The sequence below is a fragment of the Colletotrichum jinshuiense genome, chromosome 2 (assembly GCF_051148585.1).
Source record: "Colletotrichum jinshuiense chromosome 2, complete sequence".
In the NCBI taxonomy this organism is placed as follows: Eukaryota; Fungi; Ascomycota; class Sordariomycetes; order Glomerellales; family Glomerellaceae; genus Colletotrichum; species Colletotrichum jinshuiense.
This window is the reverse complement of record NC_139309.1, coordinates 5,649,104-5,672,654: the sequence shown is the minus strand read 5'-3', so window position 1 is coordinate 5,672,654 and position 23,551 is coordinate 5,649,104. Positions and strand designations below refer to the sequence as shown.

Below are 23,551 nucleotides of genomic sequence, written 5' to 3'. Positions count from 1 at the left end.
ATCGGAGTTATTAATAAGATTTCCTGGCAGACCATGTGTCCTGTTTATCTAAAGCCTACTGTTCGATGAGATCTCTCGGCCCTCCTCTGCTGAGATGGCTAAGCTAAAAAACTCAATTCCATGGGAAATACTTGAGGGAAAATGGCCGATGGTGAGTTACGCACGGAGCCATGCCATGAAGTCTAGTTGATCTTGTCCACTTCCAGAAATGAGGTCTGCTCTTGAGATTGCGACGACCAGTCTTTCGTCCGGGGCTCTATGTGAAGATAAACATAGGTATCATACTATCCAAGGACATGTCGAAGTGTGCTAGGACCCGGTCTGTAGGGCCCAAAGGGCACGGCTCAAGTGAGGTGTAACTAATGGCTCTGTAGTGTAGCCTATATCCATCCGTCTCCGTCTCCTACCAAAACAAACACGCAGCAGGCTCAGTCACGTAAAAGAGATGATTCATGGACAATGCCATACAATGATTGATTAAGTAGCACAGTGCTAGTGAGGGTATGAGTAGTCTATGTGTCAAGAGAATAAAGAAAGAATACACAAGTTTTTAGGACATGATGCCGGGGGAATACAGTTCCGGGAGTCGAGGTCGGAGGCCCCGGTTGCTCCATGCTCCATGCCAACAATTTACTCCGATTACAGCACGTTCATCTTTTTTTAGTTGGCCATGCCCCAGCGGGGAGCGTTGACGATGATGCCGGCCATGCAGCCGGAGATGATGCCGGCGGTGGGCAGGGTGATGATCCAGCCCATGTAGATCCAGGCGACCATGCGCCAGTTGATGGAGCGCCAGGTGCCGGAGCACAGACCGACACCGACGGTGGCGCCGGTGATGCACTGGGTGGTGGAGACGGGAAGCTCTGCGTGATGGTTAGCGATAATTCAGATGGACGTTGTCGCGGAGAACTTACTAAGCCGTGTGGCCAGGATAATGGTGCAGGCGGCGCCCAACTCCATGGCGAAACCACGGGCAGGGGAGTGGAGCGTCAGGCGGTTACCGAGGTTGCGCATGATGTTGTATCCGTAGGTCCAGATACCGAGGGCGATACCGGCACCACCGAAGCAGAGAATCCAGATGGGGACCTCGGACTTGCTGCCGGCGAGGGCTCCCGAGTTCCAGATCTGAAAGATGGTGGCGTAGGGGCCGATGGCGTTGGCGACGTCGTTGGCGCCGTGGGTGAAGGAGGCGGTGCAGGCGGTCATGACCTGCATGAATGAGTACAGGAACTCGGCCTTGTTGTCGTAGTGCTGGACGCGGGCGTGCATCTCCTCCAGGTCGCCGGTGAGGACGCTCTCCTTCTTCTGCATGTTGATGATGTCCTGGTCGACGCCGGACAGGAAGACCTTCTTGACCATCCAGAAGAGAACGGGGCCGGTGTGCCAGGCGCCCTCGGGGCGGGGGCCAACGATGGGCTTGTGGACATAGTCGTGGTTGCGAGGGGCCGGGGCCGGGGACTCGGCAGAATCCTGCAGGACGGTCTTCTCGCCCTCGGCAGAGCCTGATTCGATGTCGTTGCTGGTGGTGTGAGCGACACCACCGCCGCGCACAGCTTCGAGCTCGTCCTTGGTCATGTGTCCCGCGTAGAAGTCACGGATACCACCGCTGTAGCCCTCGGGCTGCATAGGGGGCTCGGGGCGACGGAGCAAAAGAGGGCCGAGGGCGATGTGGTACCAGCGCAGCTGCCAGTCGTCCTTGACGACCATGCGGTACAGCCAGGGGACGAAGAAAATGGTGATGAGGAGACCCCAAGCAGCACCGACACCGATAATCATACCAATGGTCTCCGCGGTGTTGAAGCCGATCTTGATGGAACCACCCTTCCAGACAATCAACATGGTCAGGAGCGAGGCGGTGATGCCGAAGTAGAAGGGCACGGAAATGAGACCCTTGATGACGGGGTTCCTGCGCAGCATGACGAGGTACTTTGTGATGGAGAAGATGATGGCGGCAAACGCACCAGAAATACCAGGGGCGATGATCCAGGCGAGAAAGACGGAGACGACACCGGAGTCGATGCTGCCGCTCGAGGACACCCAATGGATGTTCTCGGCACCTGTGAGAGCGACACCCATACCAATGACACCGCCCATGATGGAGTGGGTGGTGGAGACGGGAAGACCGATCTTGGTGCAGATGGTGAGGTAGATGGCGGAGGCGGTAACGGCGCAGCACATGCCGAGCATGAGAAGGGCGGGGTCATTTTCGAAGAAGTCAACATCGACAATCTGAAGGAATGATCAGCGATTGGGAGTCTCTAGAAAGTTCAAATAGGTGAGGAACGAACCTTGGTGCGGATGGTGTCTGCAACACGGGCACCAACACCGACGGAACCGGCAAACTCGAGAATAGAACCTAGGGTCATGGCTTGGATGTAGGAGATGGATCGGGACGAAACCGATGTGGCCCAGGAGTTGGCGACATCGTTGGCACCTGTAAGGAGAAGAGTGTTAGTCCGGTGCTGGGTTCGGGCGAGGTGCGGCTCGTAGTTCGGGTCAGAGAGGCGACGTACCAATGTTCCACGCATCGAGGAAGGCGAAGATTGTGCCGATGGCAAAGATGTAGTCATACTGGTGCAGAGGCATCTTGTCTGTGTTTGGCGCAAGAGCGCGGAGGACTGGTCTTGTCTGCGAAGGTGATTCAAAGAATGTGTCGGGCTGAAATGCACAATGGCTGCAAGTCAGGGTCTGTTTAAATCAAGGGATGGGTAGCAGAGAAGAGATCAAAGACCCTTTTTCTGGCGCGGAATGCAAGGCCGGGGAGGGTATGATGTTCGAGAAGTCGACAAGGAAGCAGGAGGGAACAGACCGGGAGGATGCAGAGGATATATACCAGACAGCAGGACGATCACGACGGAAGCAAGGCCCACAGAAGAACATGCTCCAAGCAGCCCATGTTCCGTCCCCTTCCCACGAGCGCGGCCGGGTTGCAGGGCGTGGTTCCTCGGGCGTCGTGGTGGGCAGCCCAGCGGCGGCACACCAGCATCAGCAGAGACAAGGGCAGGCACACTCGATTCTGCAAAACGCAAATCCGCCGACAAGGTCTCGCCACATGCAGCATCTGCAAGTGCGGCGGACCCGTCGATGGACCTCGATCAAATTTCACACGGGTGCCTCTCTAGGGTACCTGGGGTTGGCGCAGCCGTTCGAGGTATGGGTTTTCCCTTTTCGGGACAAGTCGCCAGGAATATTGGACGACCTCGATGGGTGTTGGAGTTGGAGCCTCTCGGCCGATACTAGAGATATTCTCTTCGGGAAAGCTCGAGAAGAATGCTGCCTTCCTAGAACTGGACAAAACCACAGCCCTCTGTAGCTCCGGATCACAGCTTCCATGCTGGGTCCAAGTGTATTTTCAGACTTCAAGTTGAAGTTTCATTGTGAAGCCTCGATAAGGCAAGAAAGTGTGGTGCGGCGCCTGTGCGAGAGTGGGGAGCTGCTCGGTGGAGGAAAGCGGATACACAGGTCGACTACATGAGAGCCGGGCTGTCTTGGACTTGCATAGGACGGGATGAGATGAATGGGTAGCGGATGCGTGAATGCGCGACAGCAAGACACGGCCTGGCATCCCCCACGTGCCATTGACGGGCCTGCGTGCTTGGTGAACGTCGTACTGCATCAAGGAAGGGTGTTCAGCTCGTCCTCGGGGTTGTTGGTACGGGGAGGGTGGAAGCCGGTGGAGATCAATGATGAGGTTGTCCGAAGTCGTCCTCCGAGATATTTGCTGGCGGGCCAATGAGATGGGATAGAGCCGGGGGTTGGACATAGACTTTTTGATGCCGAGCCTGCAGGGGCGGGCACTCGGGAACGGTCACTGTCGAGCGTGTACATCAAATGGCAAGGATACAAGAACATGACGAGATATTGCGGGCAATAACAAGAAACATGACCACTGAGAGAGAGGTTAAGATACTGCAGATGCTGGAGATAGTGAGCGACGGAGAGACGTGAGCAAATCAGACAATGGGATGCGCCTTTCCCAAAGCAGCCACCGAGATCCACTTTGAAAGTGGAACCGAGTAAGCGACTTGGCGCGCTCAAGCGCCAAGACCACGCTCAGAGGAAGCGCCAAGCGCAGATGGCAGGGAAGCTACGGCCCCACTCCCGTTCCTCCCCCCTTCTTTCCTTCTCCACAACTGCCGAATCACCGACGCCGATTTCACCACGTGCTGGGTCCCGTCCCTTCGTGTGGATTTCCCCGGCCACGTCCCCCGGACACTCTCTCCCTTCACATCCAAACCACTCGTCCAACACCGTCGCCAACCGGTCTGAATTCCTATAAAGTATGCTCCCTCCGCCAAGCAGCCAAGCGGCCAAGAGCTCCAATGCCTCACGAACGCTCCGCCTGTTGACTGCATCGAATGTCAATTCCTCCCACGCCCCGTCTTCTACCCAACGCGGCCTGCGCCCCCCGCCGATGGCTGCCCTGCTTCGTCCGTCTGCCTGGCGCCTTCGCCTTGTTCGTCCCTCGACCGACCAGTGCCCCCGGCTCTCCTCCAATACTTCCCCGATACGGCTAGGTCCCCGCTCCCCTTCCAACTGCGCTCCTCCGCCAGTCACGTCCGCCGGTTTCCTCCCTCGCGCCCAATCCAGCCATCCAACCCGACCGGGCTCTCTTTTCTTTTACATGGAGGATGAAAAGATGCCGATTGTACGAGCCACGATTTGCCCGTGTTCAGTGCACACATGCGGCACAGTGGGATGATTGGATCCCCCCTACCTCCCCCCGTGGTATGACAGGATCAACATTGTGGACTACGTACCGGTCCTCTGGTGCTGGCTGCCGCATCCGCACCTCCAACCAAGAAACCCAAGCAATTACCAAGCCGATTCGACCCTTTGCCGTCGACGAATCACACTGCCGCTTCCGAGCCCGTGTTTTTCTCCTCTGGCAGCCGAGACCTGCCAGGAGTCCCCGCCAGGCTGGGCGCTCTGGCGCCTGTGGATCACGGGCCTGCCCAGGCCATCATTTTTTACGGTGCTATTATTCACGAAATCAAAAGTCGTGGAGTCGTTGACTCGTGAAATGACGCTCTGCGCACGACAAGAACACGCCCGACGCTGGCCAGATGAGCAGGATGGTAATTTTTTTTACTCCTATTGCCAAGTTCGGAACTTTTGGGAGCAGCTTTGACTAGCAGCTGAGCTGCTGGCTGCATCGGAGACCAAAGCCCTCCCCCGCGGTTTGCAGGAACATTAAGCCGCACACATGCTGGTATGACATCCGTCGAGGCCCTCGGCGCCCCCACGGCTCTTCTATGGTGGCGCAACTTTGTCAGGTTGGCAATTGCCAAGCGGCTTGCCACTATTTCTGATACTCAGAGGGAAAAGTCTGCTTGAACGACCTAGATGCACTTTGTGTGGTCGCCATCGCGTTCATCGACCCCATTCTTTTCGGTGCCTGGCTTCCAAAAGCCTTGGAAACGCCACTACATCGACCTTACGTCAACGGCCGCGCCGAGTTCCATCCCTCGAGAATCATTGGCAGTCCCTCAGGCGGTTACTGCCCTCATCGGTGTCCAAATCAGCTAGACAGTCTTGTCTTCCTGACTTGGTCGCTCGTTCCCGGTGAGGCCATTCGATTGGGACACCGACCGGGCAGACTAGAAGCTCTAAACCGTGCCATCCCACACGTGGTCTTTGGTATTCCAGGTGACAGGCTGAATCCGACAACCTCCCACAGTTTCCAAGCATATCGAGTTTGGCTGGCTCCTGAGCGTAGCAGATCACGATGACGACCAAATGACTGTCCACACAACAACCGCCGCCACAGTTTTTGCCATTGTAGTGTCTTGTTACTAACTATTTGTACTCCAAAGTTCTTCATGCTCTCTGTGCTCTTATACTCGTTCATAGTAGTGTAAATCGTAAGACAAGGTGTGCAGGTGAGACCTAACAGCTATAAACGCCGCGGAGAGCTGTTGTACGATTTCTCGTGACTGTTTTAGTCGAGCTTGATGGATCACAATTTCTCAGGGGTCCAATTTCATATGCGTACCGAATCCACGGTCCGTCCGACCAAGTAAGCCTGCTGCCTGTCACATGAATCCACTTGGTCCTTCATGCGTCGTACAAGCATGCTGCAGCGCTACCTCTTTAGAAGCTGCTCTTGGCTCTGAACATCCCCTCGGGGGTTCCGAAACAGATGGGCCACCACGAGGAAGTAGTCTTAATCTGGGAGGCCAAATGGTTCCTTTGCCAGCACCTGATCCCCGGCACCCCCATCTCCCAGCTGTAACACCGGGAGAGATACATGAACCTCGCGAGTTTGACGGCGCAGACGATCTCGAGGATCAGAGTCGAAAGCTGAGCTCGGGGTGGTTGGCTCGAACTCCACCGAATGACCCCTATTGCCTCCAGCCTAGATATTCAGCTTTCTTGAACAGGTGGTGATATACCCAATGACCCAATGGTTGTAGATCACTGGACATGTGGCGGTTATCCTGCACGCCCTTGTCTTAAATATGTCTTCATGCACTCTCAGAAACCTGGACGAGACCCGGCCCTCCGCGGCGCGGCATGCAGAGTCTGGTGCATTCGACAAGCCGGTTATACCGAGCTAAGGAACCATGACCCACCGTCAGTCGCCGCCCGTGAGTTTTCCAGAATGCTAATGCGTAGACTGCGAGTGCGGATGCAGAAGCAGGTCGCTCAGGGGTACGGAGGCCTCGCCTACCTGCACTTTTTGCTCTGCTTACGTCGTGATGAATATGGGCGTGGCCTGCAAGGGGAAGTGGCACCGAGGTGCACGGAGGCGGAGCCACAAGGACAGCCTGCTTCCCAGTTCTCCATCCCCATGTATCGGACCCAGTCCCTCTACTAGACTTTAACTACTGGGGCTGGCTTTCGTCATGTTTCTCACGTGATTTGCTGTGGTTGTTGCGTCTCACCCAGTGCTGAAGCCTTTCATGTTGGTTTCAACTCCACTCCAATGCACTTGAAAACACGAACACTTGTAGAGGAAATCGGCATGTTGATAAAAGATGTTCTCATATCGATATAATCGTTTATAGCAAGTCAACTCAAGTTTATATATATGATAAAACCAGCCTTGGAAGAAAGAAAGTTTTCTCTAGACATGGTAAGATATCGAGCAAGGCTGACAGTGGCAATGATACTCACCAATTGAGTCTTCGGAGACAAGAAAGCCTGTGCAGCCTGAAAGATAACCTCAGGACAGTGTCTCTGAGATAGATGCTGCCTGGGATTTCAGAGTCCAGACGAAATCATCGAGAGGTGTTGCTTGCTCTTCCAGCGGTAATTTTCTGTATCATGGGGAAAACATTGATCCAGTTTGCAGAATAAGTATTCTTCTGTATACCCTCGCTGTCCTTGCACGAATCCAACCGACTTCACTCCGAGTGCTCTGATCGTTTACCAACTAGCCCAAAACTCTCTTCAGACTCTCCTTCAACGCTTCCTCGCCTTCATCCCACCCAGGCTCAACCTTGTCCCCGAAGTTGGATCCATAGTAATTGTTTTCGTCCAAAAGCACCGCGGTGGCCATTGCCTCGTACGCCTTGGAGTGAAGCCTGTCCTCGACCCCATTTTCCGTATCCTCGTGCCACATCGCGCGAGCCTTCTCCGCCAACCCCTCGATGGAAGCATCGACGACGGCCCAACCTTCCTGCCCCAGCTCCTCAACGACTGCAATGAGCTGGTTGGTCGACACCGTATGGCTGGCGAAGTACGCCGGCCGGTTGCGGTACTTCTCGGGGTCGCTCAGCACAGCGACCAGGGCCTCGGAGTTGATGCCGAGGCGGCTCATGCTGTACTTCTGGTCGCCCGAGCCGTGGCGCGTGATGGTGCGCTTGTCCTTGTTGATCCAGAATATCCCCCGCTCAATGGTCCAGTCGAACCACGGGCCGGTGATGATGGCCGTCCACGACAGCTTCCCCGCGGACTCGGCAACGACCCTCTCGATCTCGCGCAGCGCGTCCAGCTTAGAGTCGAAGATGAGCCCCTCCGCCGCGTTGGGGTGGAACGTGTTGCCGCCGAAGTCCGGGGTGACGATGTGCCTGACGCCCGCGGCGATGACGGCTTGGAGAATGCTCGCCTGGTGCGAAGCCGCAGCCGGATTGAAGGCCTCGACGACGGCGTCTTGGCCCTCGAACGCGGTTGTCAGGGCTGCGATGTCGGTGTAGTCGGCCGTCTTGACGATCGCGCCGGCGGGGAAGGCGCTTTTGTTGGTTGTACGGGTGACGCACGTCACCTCGAAGCCGGCCTCTAAAAGAGGCGGAACGAGGGCTCCTCCTAAGGGGCCCGTTGCCTGAATTTTGGGGATTCCATGAGTTGGTGGCAATAGTGGCTGTTTAAGGGGGTTTAACCTACACCGAGAACAGCAACCTTTCTGATGGCGGCCATGATAGTAAACTTTTGGTGTTTTTTGTATCTTAACCCTGATGTTTGCACAAGACCGAATACGAACAAGACCGTTGTAAATCTCCTTTTTATGTGCGTTTATCTCCTCTGTATTTGATATCATTATTCCGTGGTAACGCATTTCCACGGCAGTTGAAGCCTTGGCATAACGTTATGGCTTTGTTGTGGGGGCTGCATGAATAAACGCCTCTCCCGTCAGCTCACCATGAAATGATTGGGTTTTGTGCATTAGCTCCTCGCGTTGGGCATGTGCGTGTGGACACAAACGGGGCGGACCTTGCGTTATCTGGTAGCCTCATTGAGGTGGTTTGGTAAGCTGTATCGCACCATTGCTGACATGTCCGAAGTATGGTCTGTCTCATAACGTTGTATGGTGTTCATTACCAATACACAGGCTCAAATTACATTAGTTATTCCAATGCCACCCGTGATCACAATGTCTTCATACCTTATTTAACAATCTTTTTTTTTTTACTCTACTTTTTACTTACCTCAAAGGACTGAAGCACCTGCAAGAATGATTTAAACTGCTTCAAGACCTAAAAAGTAGCATAGGTTACTGTTACGGTCAGATATCCGACAGTACGGCTTCTGCTAGCAAAGCGTTGCGGTAGATACTAATAACAGTGGTCGTACGTGCTGTAAGTTCATTTCCTTAGCGGCTGAAGCGAGTACTGCTATTGTTATCACAAAGGGGCGATAATCGATACTTGGAGATTAGTGCTGGTAATTGAATAATGCGTTCTAGTTCTTGTGGGAATCACTAAAGTTAGAGATGCCACGGATCATAAGGGAGCTATTGAGTTTAGGAGAGTTTAATGGTTTTAATATACGTAATCCATTAACGTATAGCAAACGAGTGTTGTAGAAGTTAAACGAAGCTAACAAAATAAAATGACGAGAAATTTATGCAACCACTTTCAACTACTTCCTCCTAGAAAATAAGGATCAACTAAGGGCTGGCCACGGTTGACTCGTAAGCTACAGACAACTGGCCCACGAATCCACGGCAGCTCGGACAATCTCTCCACCCGACGTCAAGCACATGCGTTTCCTGGTCACTACACCTCGCCTCGATGTGATCTTTCCACTTCTTCCTTTTCTTATCGTTCTTGAGAACTTTCGCCAAGTCAAGGTCGAGAATCGGCTCGGGCTCGGGATCTGCGAACACCTCAGTCTTTGGTGAAAGGTCCACTGCGGGCTCCGACTCGAATTCTGGTGGACATTCTACCGCAATTTCTGGCTCAGGCTCTCCCACATATTTGCTTTTCTTCTTGTTTTTATCCTTCTTGGTGGCTGCCAGCAGGAAGAACCACGGGTCAGACTTTGGCGGTAATTCCACCGTCGGTTCCGCCTCGGTTTCTGTGACAGGCTTTGCAAGGATCGACTGATCTTTTCCCAAATTAGGCTCGAAGATAAGACCCGGTCCACTATCTACTTCCGATTCCGGCTCGAGCTCAGTGGCCAATTCGGGTTCGGGCATGACTTCCACCGCCGGTTCCGGGTCGAACTCCGCGGTATCTATCGACTTGGCCTTCTCGGACTCTGGTGTGAATTCCTCTACGAACTCCGACCCTGGCTCTGACGCAGAATATGGTTCAGACCGAGACGGTGACCTGTACTCAGTGGGGTCAACAGTTATCGACTTATCGCTACATATCCCAAAAAGACATTCGACGAGCATTCTAGAATATGTTGTCGCGCTGGTAAAGCATTCCAAAACGCCCGTTTTGCTTAAAGAGTTTGGGTCCTGAATTAACTGTTGGATGTGCAGCTTGATGAAAGTCGCGAACCACAGATCATTCTCCTGTAGAAGTGGATAGGCCCCAGATGCTGAAACGAGAACTTCTGAGGCAGGCAAACGTCCCGCATAAAGAGATATATTCTCCTTGGAAAGCTCGACTAAATCTGGAAGCTTGTAGGTTCTTGCGGCTGCATAGACATACAGGCTGATTTCAAGTTGAGTTCCATAATTTGCTGCGTGTAGTGAATCGTTGACCGCAAGAAGTTGCCACGTGCCGGTGTGAAGGTAATGAATGAGCACATGGCCTGCTCCGTCTGGTATGTCGCTTATGCGTAACTCGTGAGTGCCGAAAAAGCTTTGGCGGAGTTTCTCGAGCTCTTCACTTAACTTAAGTAAAGCGCAGGGAATTGTAAACTGTTGACCGCTTTTGAAGAAAAGCTTACATATAGGGCTTGCGTAAGGGCTTTAAATTATTATCAGCCTGAGGTCTTGTCCAATCAGATGAGTCTTAACCTTACGAATCTTTCGGTGCAATATCTAGATAATTATGGTAGATAATTTCTGATGTGTGTTTTTCTGGCGTCTCCTGTGGCGATGTCGCTCTCGTGGGTTTCTTTTTCTTCGCCATGTTCAAGAACAGCTGATTACCGATGGTTCCTTAAGGACACCAGAAGATCCTAGGGCAGTCTTTGTCTTTTTATCTGCAATGCGCTCATCCACGATTCGCCTCGAAGGTCAATTGCGTCACCCTTACGCATGGCATGTAGTCCGCAGAGGAGTTAGTGATTCCACGGCAGTTGCTAAACGCAGCCACAGCTTAAGAAGTGCAGTAGTATCTTCCTCCCTGCATACACGCCTTATCTACACACCATCCTATTGGCGTTGGAAGCTTCAAGTTTAGCCAAGAGTTTGGTCGTCGGCCTCCTACATTAACATGCCGCGCCTGTATGGTCCATTATACGCCACCAAACTTGAGTTACCCCGCAGCTTGCCGCTTATTCTTGCTCTACGACGCCCTCAATCAACAGATGGTATCGAGAAACTTCCAGTAATCGATCTTCCAAGGGTAATGTGTACCATCTTATGATTGGATAGGCCTTTTTGGTGGCTAAAAGGACTTGTAACCATGCCTTTTGTTCCTTGCACTCCGAGATTTCGATATAACGACAACGGTCTGCTCCGGCTTGCCAAACATATCTACCTCCTTAGGTTCAACCACAATGCTTTTACAGTTATAATGGCCAGGAACAAATCCTATAAGCCTAAGCCAACGGCAAAGACCTCTTTTAAGTATCCATTTCTCCATAAAGATGTATTAAAAGCCGTATCCAAAGATCTCCCCTCAACGTGGTTCAACAAGAATGGTAGCAAGAAAAGCTCTAACAATGAATACGCAACCAACGTGATGGGAAAGTTCAAATGCGATAACACCAGCTGTTCCAACACCATATGGACGAGCAAGAAAGTGGCAATAGTAATCAGGGGATACCACAGAAACGGTTATGACGCCGTTGTGTTTAACCAACGCTGCATGTCTTGCAAGGAGCTTGGCAGCTTTACTCTCGATAAGCAATGCTACGTTGAACGAATCGCATACCGGCTGAAGAGGTGGGCAGGCGTAAAGACGGAGAAGTCGTTCTACGCGGGAAAAGACGGTCCCCCACACCAGGTCGATCTCTGTGAGGGTTGCCAGCAGGGTTACTGTCAGAAGTGAACTGGTTTCGGGTTCCAACGTTACTTGTGTGGATAGGAGTAGGAAATTCTGAAAGGCTACGCGGGTTTGATTGAATCTTACGAGAATCTATGTTTTGGGGATTTTGGAATCCCTTGGCCCCGCTTAGTCCTAACGCTGGAATATTATTTTCGAATAATTATAAGCAGCTCCTATTATATTTCAGATTGTGTATGTAGCATAATGGCATCTCTTTGACAACTTCTTGTCAGTAACGCCTTTACAACCGTGTCAGCGGGATGTCAGTTACTGTTGGATTACTTTGTTAGAATACAGGGAGCTGGTTAGCAGCAGCAGCCGGCCGCAGCAACGGCAGTGGCAGCGGAACCCGGAGACCCAACCTCTGGGCTGTCAACAGCGATATCTTCACTACTGCTGCTGCTGCCAACCTATATACTTTGTAAGATATACACACACCAGAATACAGTACCAGTTTTGACCGGTCAATAAGTAGTATATGCGGCAGTAAGGTTCTCTATAAGTATAGCGAACGTAATAAAACCACAGAAGAAGTCATGGACGTTAAAACCGTCGGCATCAATACTTTCGTTGCGCTCTATTATTGAAATAGGGCACTTGTTACAAACGACCATGAGATCCATAGCCTCAATCCAAAGCTCTATTAAGATTGGCATTGTGCAGAGGTTCTACATGGCTCATGTGTGCTCCACCTCTTCTGCGTCTTTCTCTGCAGAGTTTGACACCGTCTTCTCCGGGTCACTTCCCGTCCTGCTAACCCCGCTCTTCATAGCCTTTGACATCTCCTTGGCGATCTTGACCGGATTGCCGCCTTGCGTAAAGAACTCATCAATCTCTTCCAGTCCGAAGTTGCTCGTCTCGGGATAGAAGAAGTAGATGATGGGCACAAACACGAAGTTCGTGACCACGAAGATTAGGTAGGCCTTCCACTGCAGTCGATTGATGATGATCGGGGTGATCATGACGACGAAGAAGTTCCACAACCAGTTGGAGCTGATGCCGACGGCGGTACCGCGGGTTCGGGCGTGAAGCGGGAGGATCTCGGGGACTACGACCCACGGGACGCAGTTCATTCCCATACCGAAGATCAAGTTGTAACTGCGGTTCTGGTCAGTTGTTTCTTCAAAGTACTATCTAAAGGAGTCACCCACAGGAAGAAGAACGCCACCGACGCCGAGGCACAGGCCTGGCCATTCGCAAGCCCGACTCGAGACAGCAGAACCGAAATCATTAGCATGCAAACGCCAAGTCCTGCACTTCCCCACATCATCGTCTTGCGACGGCCCATGCGGTCCAAGGCGAGCGCCGGCAGAATCGAGCCGAACATGAACATCATTTGCACGCACCCGCCAATGATCTGAGCCATGTGCGGCGTCATACCGACATTCTGCACCAAGACCGACGGGATGTAGTACACCACCAGGTTGATACCGCCGATTTGGTTCATGAACTGGGCACCCCAGGCCAGCAGAACACGGTGACCGGTCCTGAGACGGTCGTTCCTGAATATGCTGATCCAAGAGGACGACTTCTTCTCCGAGATCTCCAATTCGATGGCGTGGTGGATTGCGTGCACTTCAGTCTGGATATACTCATCAGTGGGTTGTTTGTCGAAAACATCGCAGAGGACCTGAATGGCTTCCTCCTCGCGGCCATGTTTGAACAACCACCGAGGAGACTCGGGGAGGGCAAAGACGAGGACAATGACAACCAGGGCAAATATGATTTGGAACGCGAGGGGAAGCCTCCATGCGACCGGGCCGCCGACGTAGGACATTCCAAAGTCGAACCAATATGCGAAGACGATACCCACGCCGACAAAGAGAGTCTCTGCAGAGACTAGCCGGCCGCGGTATTTTCGGTCGCAGAGCTCGGACTGGTACCTAAGAAAATCACGATTAGAGGGGATCTGAAATCTGGAATGCGGGCTTCACTTACATGGGGACGGTTGAGGTCTTCATACCGGTGCCGAAGCCCGTGACAAGACGTCCGATGATCAAGTGAGGGACCGTGTAGGCTGTCGCCTGCAATGTGGCCCCGACGATGACCAATCCCATGGCGGTCCAGATTGTCTTCCGGCGGCCAAGTTTCTCGCCAAAGATGAAGTTTACTGACGTTCCAAGATGTCAGCAGATACTTTTATACTGGGAGGCAGTAGCATCAGCCAACTTACGAACACAACCAGCAAGACACCCCAGGTTGTAGCAAGACACAATGATGCCTGTTTCCGAGTCGGACGGGTGGTCAAACTGGTCCAACCAGTCCTCCATCTGGAGAATACCGCCGAATACTCCCTGGTCATATCCGAAGAGGACGAAGGCGATTAGACAACAAATCGTCACGCCGGCCTGGAGGCTTTTGCCTCGGCCTAGACTGAAAAGCATGGTGTTATATCGGTTATCTCAAAAAGGCAAGTGGATGCTGTTGGAAAAGCCTTCACGTCTTGGGGGGGCGTCGCCTTCTTAAGCCCCAACAAGTTGAGGCGGTCCTGAGAAATTTCCCAGTTGTCTAGCAAACAACCCTGGTTTTCCGTCCTCTCAAATGATACGGCCCGAATCTTCCCCAGGTTCGGATTGCAGCTGACAGTGTCGCAATCCGGGGTAAAAATTGGACCTGGCCAGATACAAGAAGCGGGGAATGGCCAATAAGAAAATAGCAAGCCTTGATGCTTGATGCAGTAGTCGGAAAAGACCCCGGAGTGGCTTCGGTCGTTCGGCTTCACGAGTCGTTTCAGAGTCTGAAGATGACTGGGCTAGCGCTTGGACTTGCAATAAGCTCATGCCGAGCAATAGCCTACCTTCTTATACTCTTGCTGCGGCACTGAGGCCGTCGGCTCGGGAGGCGGGCGAGCGGGACATGGCGGTCAAGTTTACGGGCCGGAACTGAATGTTGCATCGAGCCTCTGCGTGGAGAGTGATCTGCACGGCATTTCCCTCTGTTGCCCACTCTCTGTGGGGTTTTCAATGACTAGATGCGCTTAACACCACCCATTTCGGTCTCATAACCTGGGGATGCTGCAGCACAATAACCGTGCGTCGATGGGGACAATATGCGGTCATCGAACGCTGCTCAAGCACGATGACGTTTGGGTAACAAGCAGGGCGCGATGAAAAGCAAGCGTTGCTCCCAGTCGGCCCACAATGGTCCTGGCAACGTTGCCTGGGTTTGTCGCCGTTGTTGTTGGTTCTCGCTGGCTTGCGTCCCAAAACTGATGCGCACCAATCACGAAGGATTTTGGGTAACGCCAACCACCACGGATATGCAAGACCTCAAGCTTGGAAAATCTCACCTATATGCATCCTTCGGGTCATTTCATGATCTCGCTGCCGAACGATGAGAAGCATGTGTTTTCCGAAGAAGAAGAAGAAAAGGGAAAGGAATTCCTGCACATTCATATCGTGTACGGCCGACAGTTAGATTGATGTGGGGGATGTCGCGAGTCGGACGCCCCAGCCTTCAACCTACGTCCACACGATTTATGGGATCACTGGACAGATGCGGCCCAGTAACCCGTAGTCAACAACATACCCAGGCGCAAACAAGCCGCGAGTGGTTTGACATCAGGCATGGGGCTTTGGAACTTGGAAGATAGATTCCCATTGTGTTTCCTTGTTCATTAGCAGTTGGAGACTTCCGTTTCCCAATTTAACTCGTTCAAAATGGGATTTTCCGGGCGCTTCCCCCACATCTTCCGGTTCCGCCCCATAACGCGGGCCGCTCCGATTCTCAGCGGCGCAACGGTAGCGTACCCCTCGGAACCGAGGTGGCCGGAATTCTTTGGTGTTGGATGAAATAGCTCTCTCAGCAGCTTGATTTTTTCCAAAGAATACATACTCGATTATCAACATCTTTCGGTTGGGGGATTCTTCCCTGACCTTCAAGGCGGTAATCACATGTTGAAATACTCTGGTAGAGGGGATGTGTCTTCAATTCGATCAATGGCTAGGCGAGACAGGATGCAATTTCACGGCGACCTCCGTGTTATTTCCAAATTTGTGACTCTGAAAGAGATTCCGAAATAACTGTCGTTCCCAGACCTCGACTGACGCAATTTAAACACGTTTTCGGCCCACTACCTTCATTTCGCATGTCTTAGACCCAGAATCGCTTACGGCAGGGACTAGGCCAGATCCAGATATTTCTTACATCTCGGGAAAGATTCAAACAACTCAGAGCAGGATAACCTATCCGCTACCGCTACGCTATCACCAAGAATTGCGTTCGGCTTTCTGCAACGGGCGAACCTACAGAACCGACTCGAATGGTTCCAGCGGCTCCGGTTCCAGGTGAACATTTGACCCAATCGGTTTGGCACAAACGCACCTATCATCATCTTGATTCACAAATGCATTGATAAATACAGGAAAATAAACATGTGACAGGCTATTCAAGCAAAATCTAAGACCTCTGCCCATATGGGCATGCACTGCGCCAAATCAGGAGATTCATGAGGCGTTGCCGGAAGCCATCCACGTGCAACAGCTTCTCTGAAGGCAGATTAGATGACGATCAGGTCTCAAACTTTGCGATCAGTAGGCAATGGATTTGATGCCGAGCTTGAATCGCTTCGCTTATTCGCCCCGATGCGCAACGCTTGGCCAGGGAGAGGTGGCAGTTTCACGGCAAATACTGTTGGCTTCCTATTCGGACATGTTCCAAGACGGGCAGTTATTCCATACCATACATCCCCGAAACTGTTTCGCTGTTTTTGGAAAGCTGATTCACACATTTGGAAATGTTGTCTCGATGCCGGCTTCTCCAGTTATCGCAGGGCCGTGACCTTCTTATATAGCAGCTTCGCATTTCCAACCAAAATGATTTACCAGCGAGACCACACTATTTTACTTCCCACAACAATTCACATCTTATTATATCATGGAGAACACGCCTTCTGGTAGCGCCGGAGGGGAACCTCAAACCCTGATCGTGACCCCGACCCCGCAAACCGGGCCGCAGAAGCTGGCAGATTGCGCGCACAGGGCATCCCCGGCCACTATCAGCAAGAAACGAATGATCGTCTGCTGCGACGGAACATGGAACAACTCGTAAGTTTTGAGTGAGTCTGCTGTAGATTATGTTCATGTACTAATGTTGTGCGATTCTGGCAGAAACCAAATGGGGGGGATTCCCACCAACGTTTCCCGTCTGTCCGCCGGCATTGCCCACAAGTGCTGCACTGGAATGCCGCAGATAGTTTATTACCATCGAGGTGCTGGCACAGAGGAGTCCAAGGTTGCAAAATACCTTGGAGGCGTTCTGGGAAAAGGTGTCATCCAGGTGCGTCACAATGTTTTTTCACAGCGTACACGTAGTGGAACTCAACACGTGCGAGGCTTCGTTCTAACTCCCATCTCAATGGCCCAGGATATCGCGGATTGTTACCGCTTCATCTGCGACAACTACAACCCCGGGGATGAGATCATTATAGTTGGCTTCTCCCGCGGTGCTTTTACTGCACGATCGGTCGCGGGCTTGGTTTGCAACCTTGGTCTCTTGAACCGCGTTGGTCTAGCTGAGTTTGGAAGCATCTTCCACGATTACCAGCACTTCGCCAACTGGACACGCTACACAGTGTTTCATGAGGAATCGCACCTCAAATGCTTGACTCTCGGCAATTATGAGCGATTAGAGAGACAAGGCAAAGACAAAATAGGTAACGCTGAGAGACGAGACATCGCTGCCCTGGAAGCAGACTTAAAGAAGGAAAAAAAGGCATTTTTTAAGAATTTAACCAAAGTTGAGGGCAAAACATTATCAGATCAAACCCGTCTTCGGAATATGGCGAAGGTATACCGAGACATGCTTGAAAAGGTAACAGTCCCAATGACATTTGATCCTCCTGTCGGAATACTAAGAGTCATGCAGCACCAAATGATCGCATGCGAGAGGCAGCCCCAGGATATCGCTGGGGAAGAAGTCATGCGTTGGGTCCCGATTAATGTCAAGGTCAAGGCAGTAGGTGAGTGCGGTGTGGGTTGACAATGACGCGTAAGGACGTTTAATCTGACTTATGATGACAAACCAGGTGTATGGGACACTGTTGGAAGTCTCGGTTTACCCAAGATGCCTTGGGAGAAGATTCGCGCGGACCGCAGCGCGCAAGAGGTACGCTATTTCAACATATCACAACGAACCCTGAATCTCACGCTCAATTTTCGAGAATACTGTATACTGACTTCATTAGCTTCGATTCGCGAGCCTTGACGTTCACCCTAATGTGGAGAACGCGTTTCATGCTCTTGCACTAGATGAATGGCGCACCGCTTTTAAACCTACCTTGTGGGGTAGGCGAGACAATTCGACAACTAACCTTCGGCAAGTTTGGTTCCCCGGCAGCCACAGCAACGTCGGCGGGGGATTCAAAGACCAACAGATTGCAACTATTGCGCTTGCCTGTACTGTGATCCCCGTATCCCAACAATCTCATTACTTGCGTAGACCCGCGGCTGACTTTGAGATGATACAGGGATGGCAGATCAACTCACGTCGTTGGGCGTTGAGTTCAGTACCCCTGAAATGAAGCGTATTTTCTACACGGTCGATCCCGGTGTTGAGGCACGTGTCTGGGGAATGGGGCAGATTTGCAGTCCTGCGGTTTCCACTTCCGTCCCAGACAGGTTGTGGAACGCTGCGTGGTTGCCGCTCCAGCGGATCAGGGGCAAGAACACCATTCTTGGCACCCGTACGCCTAATATGTACTTGGAGGATGATAAGAAGACGCCCATTCAGGACACTAACGAGCTTATCCACCCGTCAGTCCGCATCCGCTACCTTTACGATGGTAAGGGTCTAGACGACTCTGGCACCTGGGAATGTGTGGCCTTGTCGAAGAATGAATACACGCTTGAACGGAGCATACACCCACTTTCGGTCGAGGACTCAGGCCCTCAGGAACCAATTGCTTCAACCTACGAGACATTATCCGGGACAGTATGTTCGGTTCATGGTGACCACAAGCAGCTCTCAAACACTGCGAACCACACGTTGGTTCTTCACCAGCAGCCATACGAATCCGAACTCTTTAAACTAGACCCAGCCCAAAAGAAATGGGTCTGGAAAGCAGGGGGAGTGGAGCTTTCTGAGGAACGCATTGGCATGTGGGAGCGCCTTTTCATCAACATCAACATCCAACTCATTGCCAGGCAGGAGGAAGATAGAAAGGCAAGAGAAAAGGCAAAACAGCAGCAGCAACAAGTTGAAGATAAAAGATTGTTGATCTTCAAAGCTCTCGACAAGTTTCAGTCTCTCAGAGGGGCTGCTGGCAAGGTGCTCAACAATACCGTCAGAAATGTGTTCAACAAAACCGTCGGTAGGGTTATTTACAGCCCCCCTAATAAGCGCAAACCTGAAGGTTACCCCGACAAGTTTGGGTATCACGACTTTGTGTCGTGGCAGAAGGGCGACTCAACAACACCGCCTACAAGAACATGGTAAAACGACCTTGGAGTCGCCACGTAGTGGCCATTTCACAATGGAATTTTTACTCCTGGTAATTACACAGGCACTAATAGTTAAATCTCCAAATTGATATTGTGATATTCATAGTTTGCCGATTATTTGCGAAAAGATTGTTCTAGTGATTACTGTAGCTTCTGTATTGCCTATAGTGAGCTTAAATAACTAGTAGTTGAAAATGAATAAAAGATATAGGCCAGATAAACATTTAAACATAATCTATATATACTTATAGACTTGCCTATAAACTATCAAAGGCTTACAGTGTTGTAACTACATATTTAATAGAAATTTATAAAAGTAGTGGTTGTGCATGGAAGAAAGCAGTCGGTTGTAGAGGGGATCGGTTGCTTAGATCCTTCAATTTTGGCGGTTGTCCATCGCTCTCAGTCGATAAGTTCCGTTTGTCACGCTTTTCAGTGGGGTTCAACATGAAGAAGTGCCTTATTTTTTGGCATTACATTGAACGATTCACTGTGGACTTGCCTCACTTGTCATTTCTTGACTCTCTTGAGAGAAGCCAGACTGTGTTGGTATAATACTACCTATATACCTACCACGGGAATTTTCACTACCAACCGATTACATAAGCCGGTGAATTCGGCATGCATGGACCACAACTCAACAATACCCAAGAGGTTGCAGGTCACTTCGAAGCGAAATTTTTCCTTACTCAGGTTTTAACACTTTTTCATGCGCCCATAATGAAGGGAGCAAGTACTTGGTGTTGTTGTAAGTTGAATCGGGTTAACAAATCTTACTAGAATAATACTTTGTTCGACAACTCTATCGTCCTATTCTGCCCCCTCTCAGTCACTGGCCGAGTCATCCTCTTGGGCAACGTAATCCGTTTGGCGACGGGCGCAGCACCAAGGCCAAAGCCCAAGACTTCCAAGAGCTTAAAAAACATGGTTCATTGGCTGTCGAGGCGCTAACGGTCACTCTGCCTTTCCTCAATCGCAATCAGGCCCTTGGCTGCTGACGCTGCCGCGCGTGTGCCAAGGTGTGGGGAAATTGCTTCCATAGCACAGCTTTTGATTGTCCTAATCAGCCAAGGTGTTTTTCGTATGGCCGAGGAGGCGATTGCAGCCGGAAAGCCGAGGATTCCAACCGTGGAGATCCTGTGCCTCTTGGCTCATGGCTCGGCCACATGTTCTATCCAATCAAAATCCTTCTCTTGGATAGAACACGACGTCGTAGGCTTGGGTTCTCTTGAGCTTCTGGAAGACCTTATCATGGACAAGACATCCAAGGTTCTTGGCTGGCAAGGTCTCATGCCCCAATACCCAGGATTGTCGGTTTATTCCCCTCTAACCTTTCTTTATGGTCCACTTATGTGTCTTAAATGGGCGTTGTTCCGGTGCACTCTTTATTCATTTACGGGTTGAAGGATCCGACCAAGAATGGTAGCTGGTCATATGCGTCGATTAATCTGCTTGGCCTTTGCATTTAGAAGTCAACCCACTCTGATATAACCGTAGATCGACCCGAGCAGATCATTCTGTTGTTTGATCTTCTTTGCCGATTGTTCTAGGATTGTTGTCTCCGATAAATCTACAGATATTACATCTCTTCTTATTCAGCATTCGAGGTCCAATCGACCGCCTCAAGCCAGCCTTAAGAACCATTTGGCCCTCTCCCTTTGGTACGAGCAGTTAGATCCCTGCCACTCTGTTACTTGGGTACTGCAAAGCGTTCCATAATTCCCTACCTATTCCCGCAATCATACTAAGGACCCGCAATTGAGCTTCTGCCGACACCATGGCCAATATTGGCAGAAAGATTTACAACATTCTGGCACCAACGGCCGCTAAGGGGGACGATGGACGCGATGTTTGGGGTTCTCGAACATCCTTCATCTTCGCCGCAATGGGTGGTGCTGTTGGTTTGGGTAACCTTCTGCGGTTCCCCTCAATCGTGTTCAATAACCACGGCTTGCAGTTCTTTATCCCTTATCTCATCTCTCTCATTTGCCTAGCTATACCTACGCTACTACTTGAAATCAGCATTGGTCAAGCATACCGTGGAGGATGCGTTCTTGCCTGGCATCACGCCCACCGCCGGGCCAAGGGTGTCGGTTTTGGCGTCGTCTATATTGGCTACGCCATTGTCATCTATTATGTCCCTATCATTGCCTGGATTATGACATATTTTCGTCATTCCTTTATTAGCCCTCTTCCTTGGACCGGACGCAACCAGGAATTCTTTGAAGACAACGTCCTCCAGAACGTCGATCCTATCCCGGGCAACTTCTCGTCTGACGGCAGCTCTGTTCAAGATTATACATACTACCCTGGCATGGGTATGGTGACGGAAACAACGTTGTGGGTACGTTGCGTTCCGATTAAGACCTCAACTTAAGCTTGGTTCGTATACACTGACGAGAACAACCTCAGAATCTGTTCACATGGTTTGTCGTTTGGCTTTGCATGTTCAAAGGCATTGGCCTCACTGGCCGCGTGGTCTATTTCACCATGGCCATGCCTCTCATCCTTATGATTGTCCTCATTGGTCGCGCATGCTCTTTACCTAACGCCATCGAAGGTATTCGTATCTACTGGACCGAGTGGCACGGCGATAAGCTTGCCTCGGGCACCATCTGGCAGGAAGCGTGTGGTCAAGTGTTTTTCAGCACAGGAATTGGTATGTTTTGTTTGGATTCACGATTGCGGCATTTGAACACTTCGGACTAACTTTTAAATCTTAGGCATGGGATACTACACCAGCTACGCATCCTATAACTCCAAATACTCCAACGCTGTGCAGGACTCTTTAATCATCTGCATATCCAACTCTCTCATTGAGGTCATTGGCTCCATGTCGGTTTTTGGTGTTGTCGGCTACCTCGGCATGCACCCAGACACTAGCGAACGACTCAGTACTTTCGTTGTGGGATTCCTGACGTACCCGGAGGCTATCGCTGAGATGCCCGGTGCCAACTTTTGGGGTGTCCTCTTCTTCGCAACCCTCTTCATCCTCGGCCTTGGGTCCGCATTTGCCTTGCTCGAGACCTTGGTCACCATGGTCTGCGACACTGACTGGGGCAAGAAGTATCCTCGTCCGTACGTCGCGACTGCTATTGTCGTCGCTTCGTTTCTGATCTCCCTCCCCTTCTGTACCGAGTTTGGATACATACTGGTGGATGCGGCTGACACCTGGATCAACTACTTGGCCCTTTTCTGGATCGTATGGTGTGAAGCTGTCTGCGCCACCACGCTCTATCGCTACCGCGACGTGGTCGACCAATGTGGTCTTATTCCCTGGTGTCTGTACAACCTTTTCGGCTACATTGGGGGTACACTCATTGGACTTGCGGTGGCTCATTCAGTTTCCCCTGAGGCCGGTGCCGGTGTTGGTTTCGGTATCTTTATCGCTGGAACGGTCTCGTCTGTACTCCTCGCCTCGGACCCAACAGCCTACTGCCCCAATTTCTTCAACAAAGGCCCGATGATGCGCCGTTTCTGGTATCTAACGTCTTACTCGGTACGTATTCCTTTCTTACTTGCGAACTTTATAATATGCTTATTGCATCTATCAGGGCAATCAACTACGTCGCGACCTCAATGCGACTATTTGTGTCGGGGGTCAGTGGAAGATCCCTGCCATTTGGGGGTTCATCCTCAAATATAATACAGCACCCATTGTCGCCATCATCTTCTCTTTCGCCTACCCAAACTTTTACAGCGCTGGTCGCATGGATCCTCTCTCCATTGCTGGCTTCACCTTCATGCATCTTGTTCTTTTGAGCTCGCTCGTTGGTCTCGTTATGCCTCGCTGGTTCAACGTGCTCGTGCCTTCGGCCAAGATCACCGAAGGCGATTACCCTGTTCTCCCAGGCGCGATTTTCTCTCGGGCCAACGCGACCGGTACACTTGACATTGATGGAGTGCCACAGACTCCGGAAGACTCTGCAATTGAGGCTCGTGAGCCTAGCGACGAGGAGACCTGGGCTCAGAATAGGAGCTCACAGGAAAAGGTTGCTGACAAGCGCCAATAAGGCAGACCGTTTAAAACATATTTTGGAGCTTTTCAATACATAAAACAAGGATGCATATTTCTCCTCGGATTGAAACTCGCCACGCACTTTTGCATGGTGTTGAGATCATATGAGCGGTTCCTTGAACAATGTTACATTTTGCCGTCGTATGTCTGACGTGTGAGGGAGTGACTCTAGTAGAATATACTCTTGCCTAATTGCCTGAGTGATTTTCTCTCCCAAGCTTGTGAAACCACGTTGTTCCCTTGACAACTACTGCGATAGG

General features: G+C 51.3%; 6 protein-coding genes across 6 annotated transcripts; 2 read left to right on the top strand and 4 right to left on the bottom strand.

The window, feature by feature from the left end:
• Positions 1–660: 660 nt before the first annotated feature.
• On the bottom strand, positions 661–2,586 carry EsH8_II_001483 (phosphate transporter; the record flags this gene model as incomplete). Its single annotated transcript, XM_083264781.1, has 4 exons — positions 661–863; positions 915–2,229; positions 2,289–2,434; positions 2,514–2,586. The coding sequence occupies 4 exons, from the start codon at positions 2,584–2,586 to the stop codon at positions 661–663; spliced, it is 1,737 nt and encodes a 578-aa protein (XP_083122103.1).
• A 4,792-nt stretch (positions 2,587–7,378) lies between these two features.
• On the bottom strand, positions 7,379–8,361 carry EsH8_II_001482 (uncharacterized protein; the record flags this gene model as incomplete). The annotated part of the gene is made up of 2 exons (XM_083264780.1): positions 7,379–8,266; positions 8,329–8,361. The coding sequence occupies 2 exons, from the start codon at positions 8,359–8,361 to the stop codon at positions 7,379–7,381; spliced, it is 921 nt and encodes a 306-aa protein (XP_083122102.1).
• Positions 8,362–9,331: 970 nt separating this feature from the next.
• Positions 9,332–10,063, bottom strand: EsH8_II_001481 (uncharacterized protein; the record flags this gene model as incomplete). The annotated part of the gene is made up of 1 exon (XM_083264779.1): positions 9,332–10,063. The coding sequence occupies one exon, from the start codon at positions 10,061–10,063 to the stop codon at positions 9,332–9,334; it is 732 nt and encodes a 243-aa protein (XP_083122101.1).
• Positions 10,064–12,511: 2,448 nt separating this feature from the next.
• EsH8_II_001480 (sugar porter family MFS transporter) lies at positions 12,512–14,218 on the bottom strand (the record flags this gene model as incomplete). Its single annotated transcript, XM_083264778.1, has 4 exons — positions 12,512–12,932; positions 12,986–13,717; positions 13,773–13,944; positions 14,008–14,218. The coding sequence occupies 4 exons, from the start codon at positions 14,216–14,218 to the stop codon at positions 12,512–12,514; spliced, it is 1,536 nt and encodes a 511-aa protein (XP_083122100.1).
• Positions 14,219–16,709: 2,491 nt separating this feature from the next.
• Positions 16,710–19,268, top strand: EsH8_II_001479 (T6SS phospholipase effector Tle1-like catalytic domain-containing protein; the record flags this gene model as incomplete). Its single annotated transcript, XM_083264777.1, has 7 exons — positions 16,710–16,879; positions 16,943–17,111; positions 17,199–17,340; positions 17,653–17,793; positions 17,860–17,939; positions 18,019–18,118; positions 18,301–19,268. 7 exons carry the CDS (start codon positions 16,710–16,712, stop codon positions 19,266–19,268), a joined length of 1,770 nt encoding a protein of 589 aa, XP_083122099.1.
• Positions 19,269–21,050: 1,782 nt separating this feature from the next.
• On the top strand, positions 21,051–23,286 carry EsH8_II_001478 (sodium:neurotransmitter symporter family protein; the record flags this gene model as incomplete). The annotated part of the gene is made up of 4 exons (XM_083264776.1): positions 21,051–21,617; positions 21,686–21,932; positions 21,997–22,772; positions 22,828–23,286. The coding sequence occupies 4 exons, from the start codon at positions 21,051–21,053 to the stop codon at positions 23,284–23,286; spliced, it is 2,049 nt and encodes a 682-aa protein (XP_083122098.1).
• Positions 23,287–23,551: the final 265 nt, after the last annotated feature.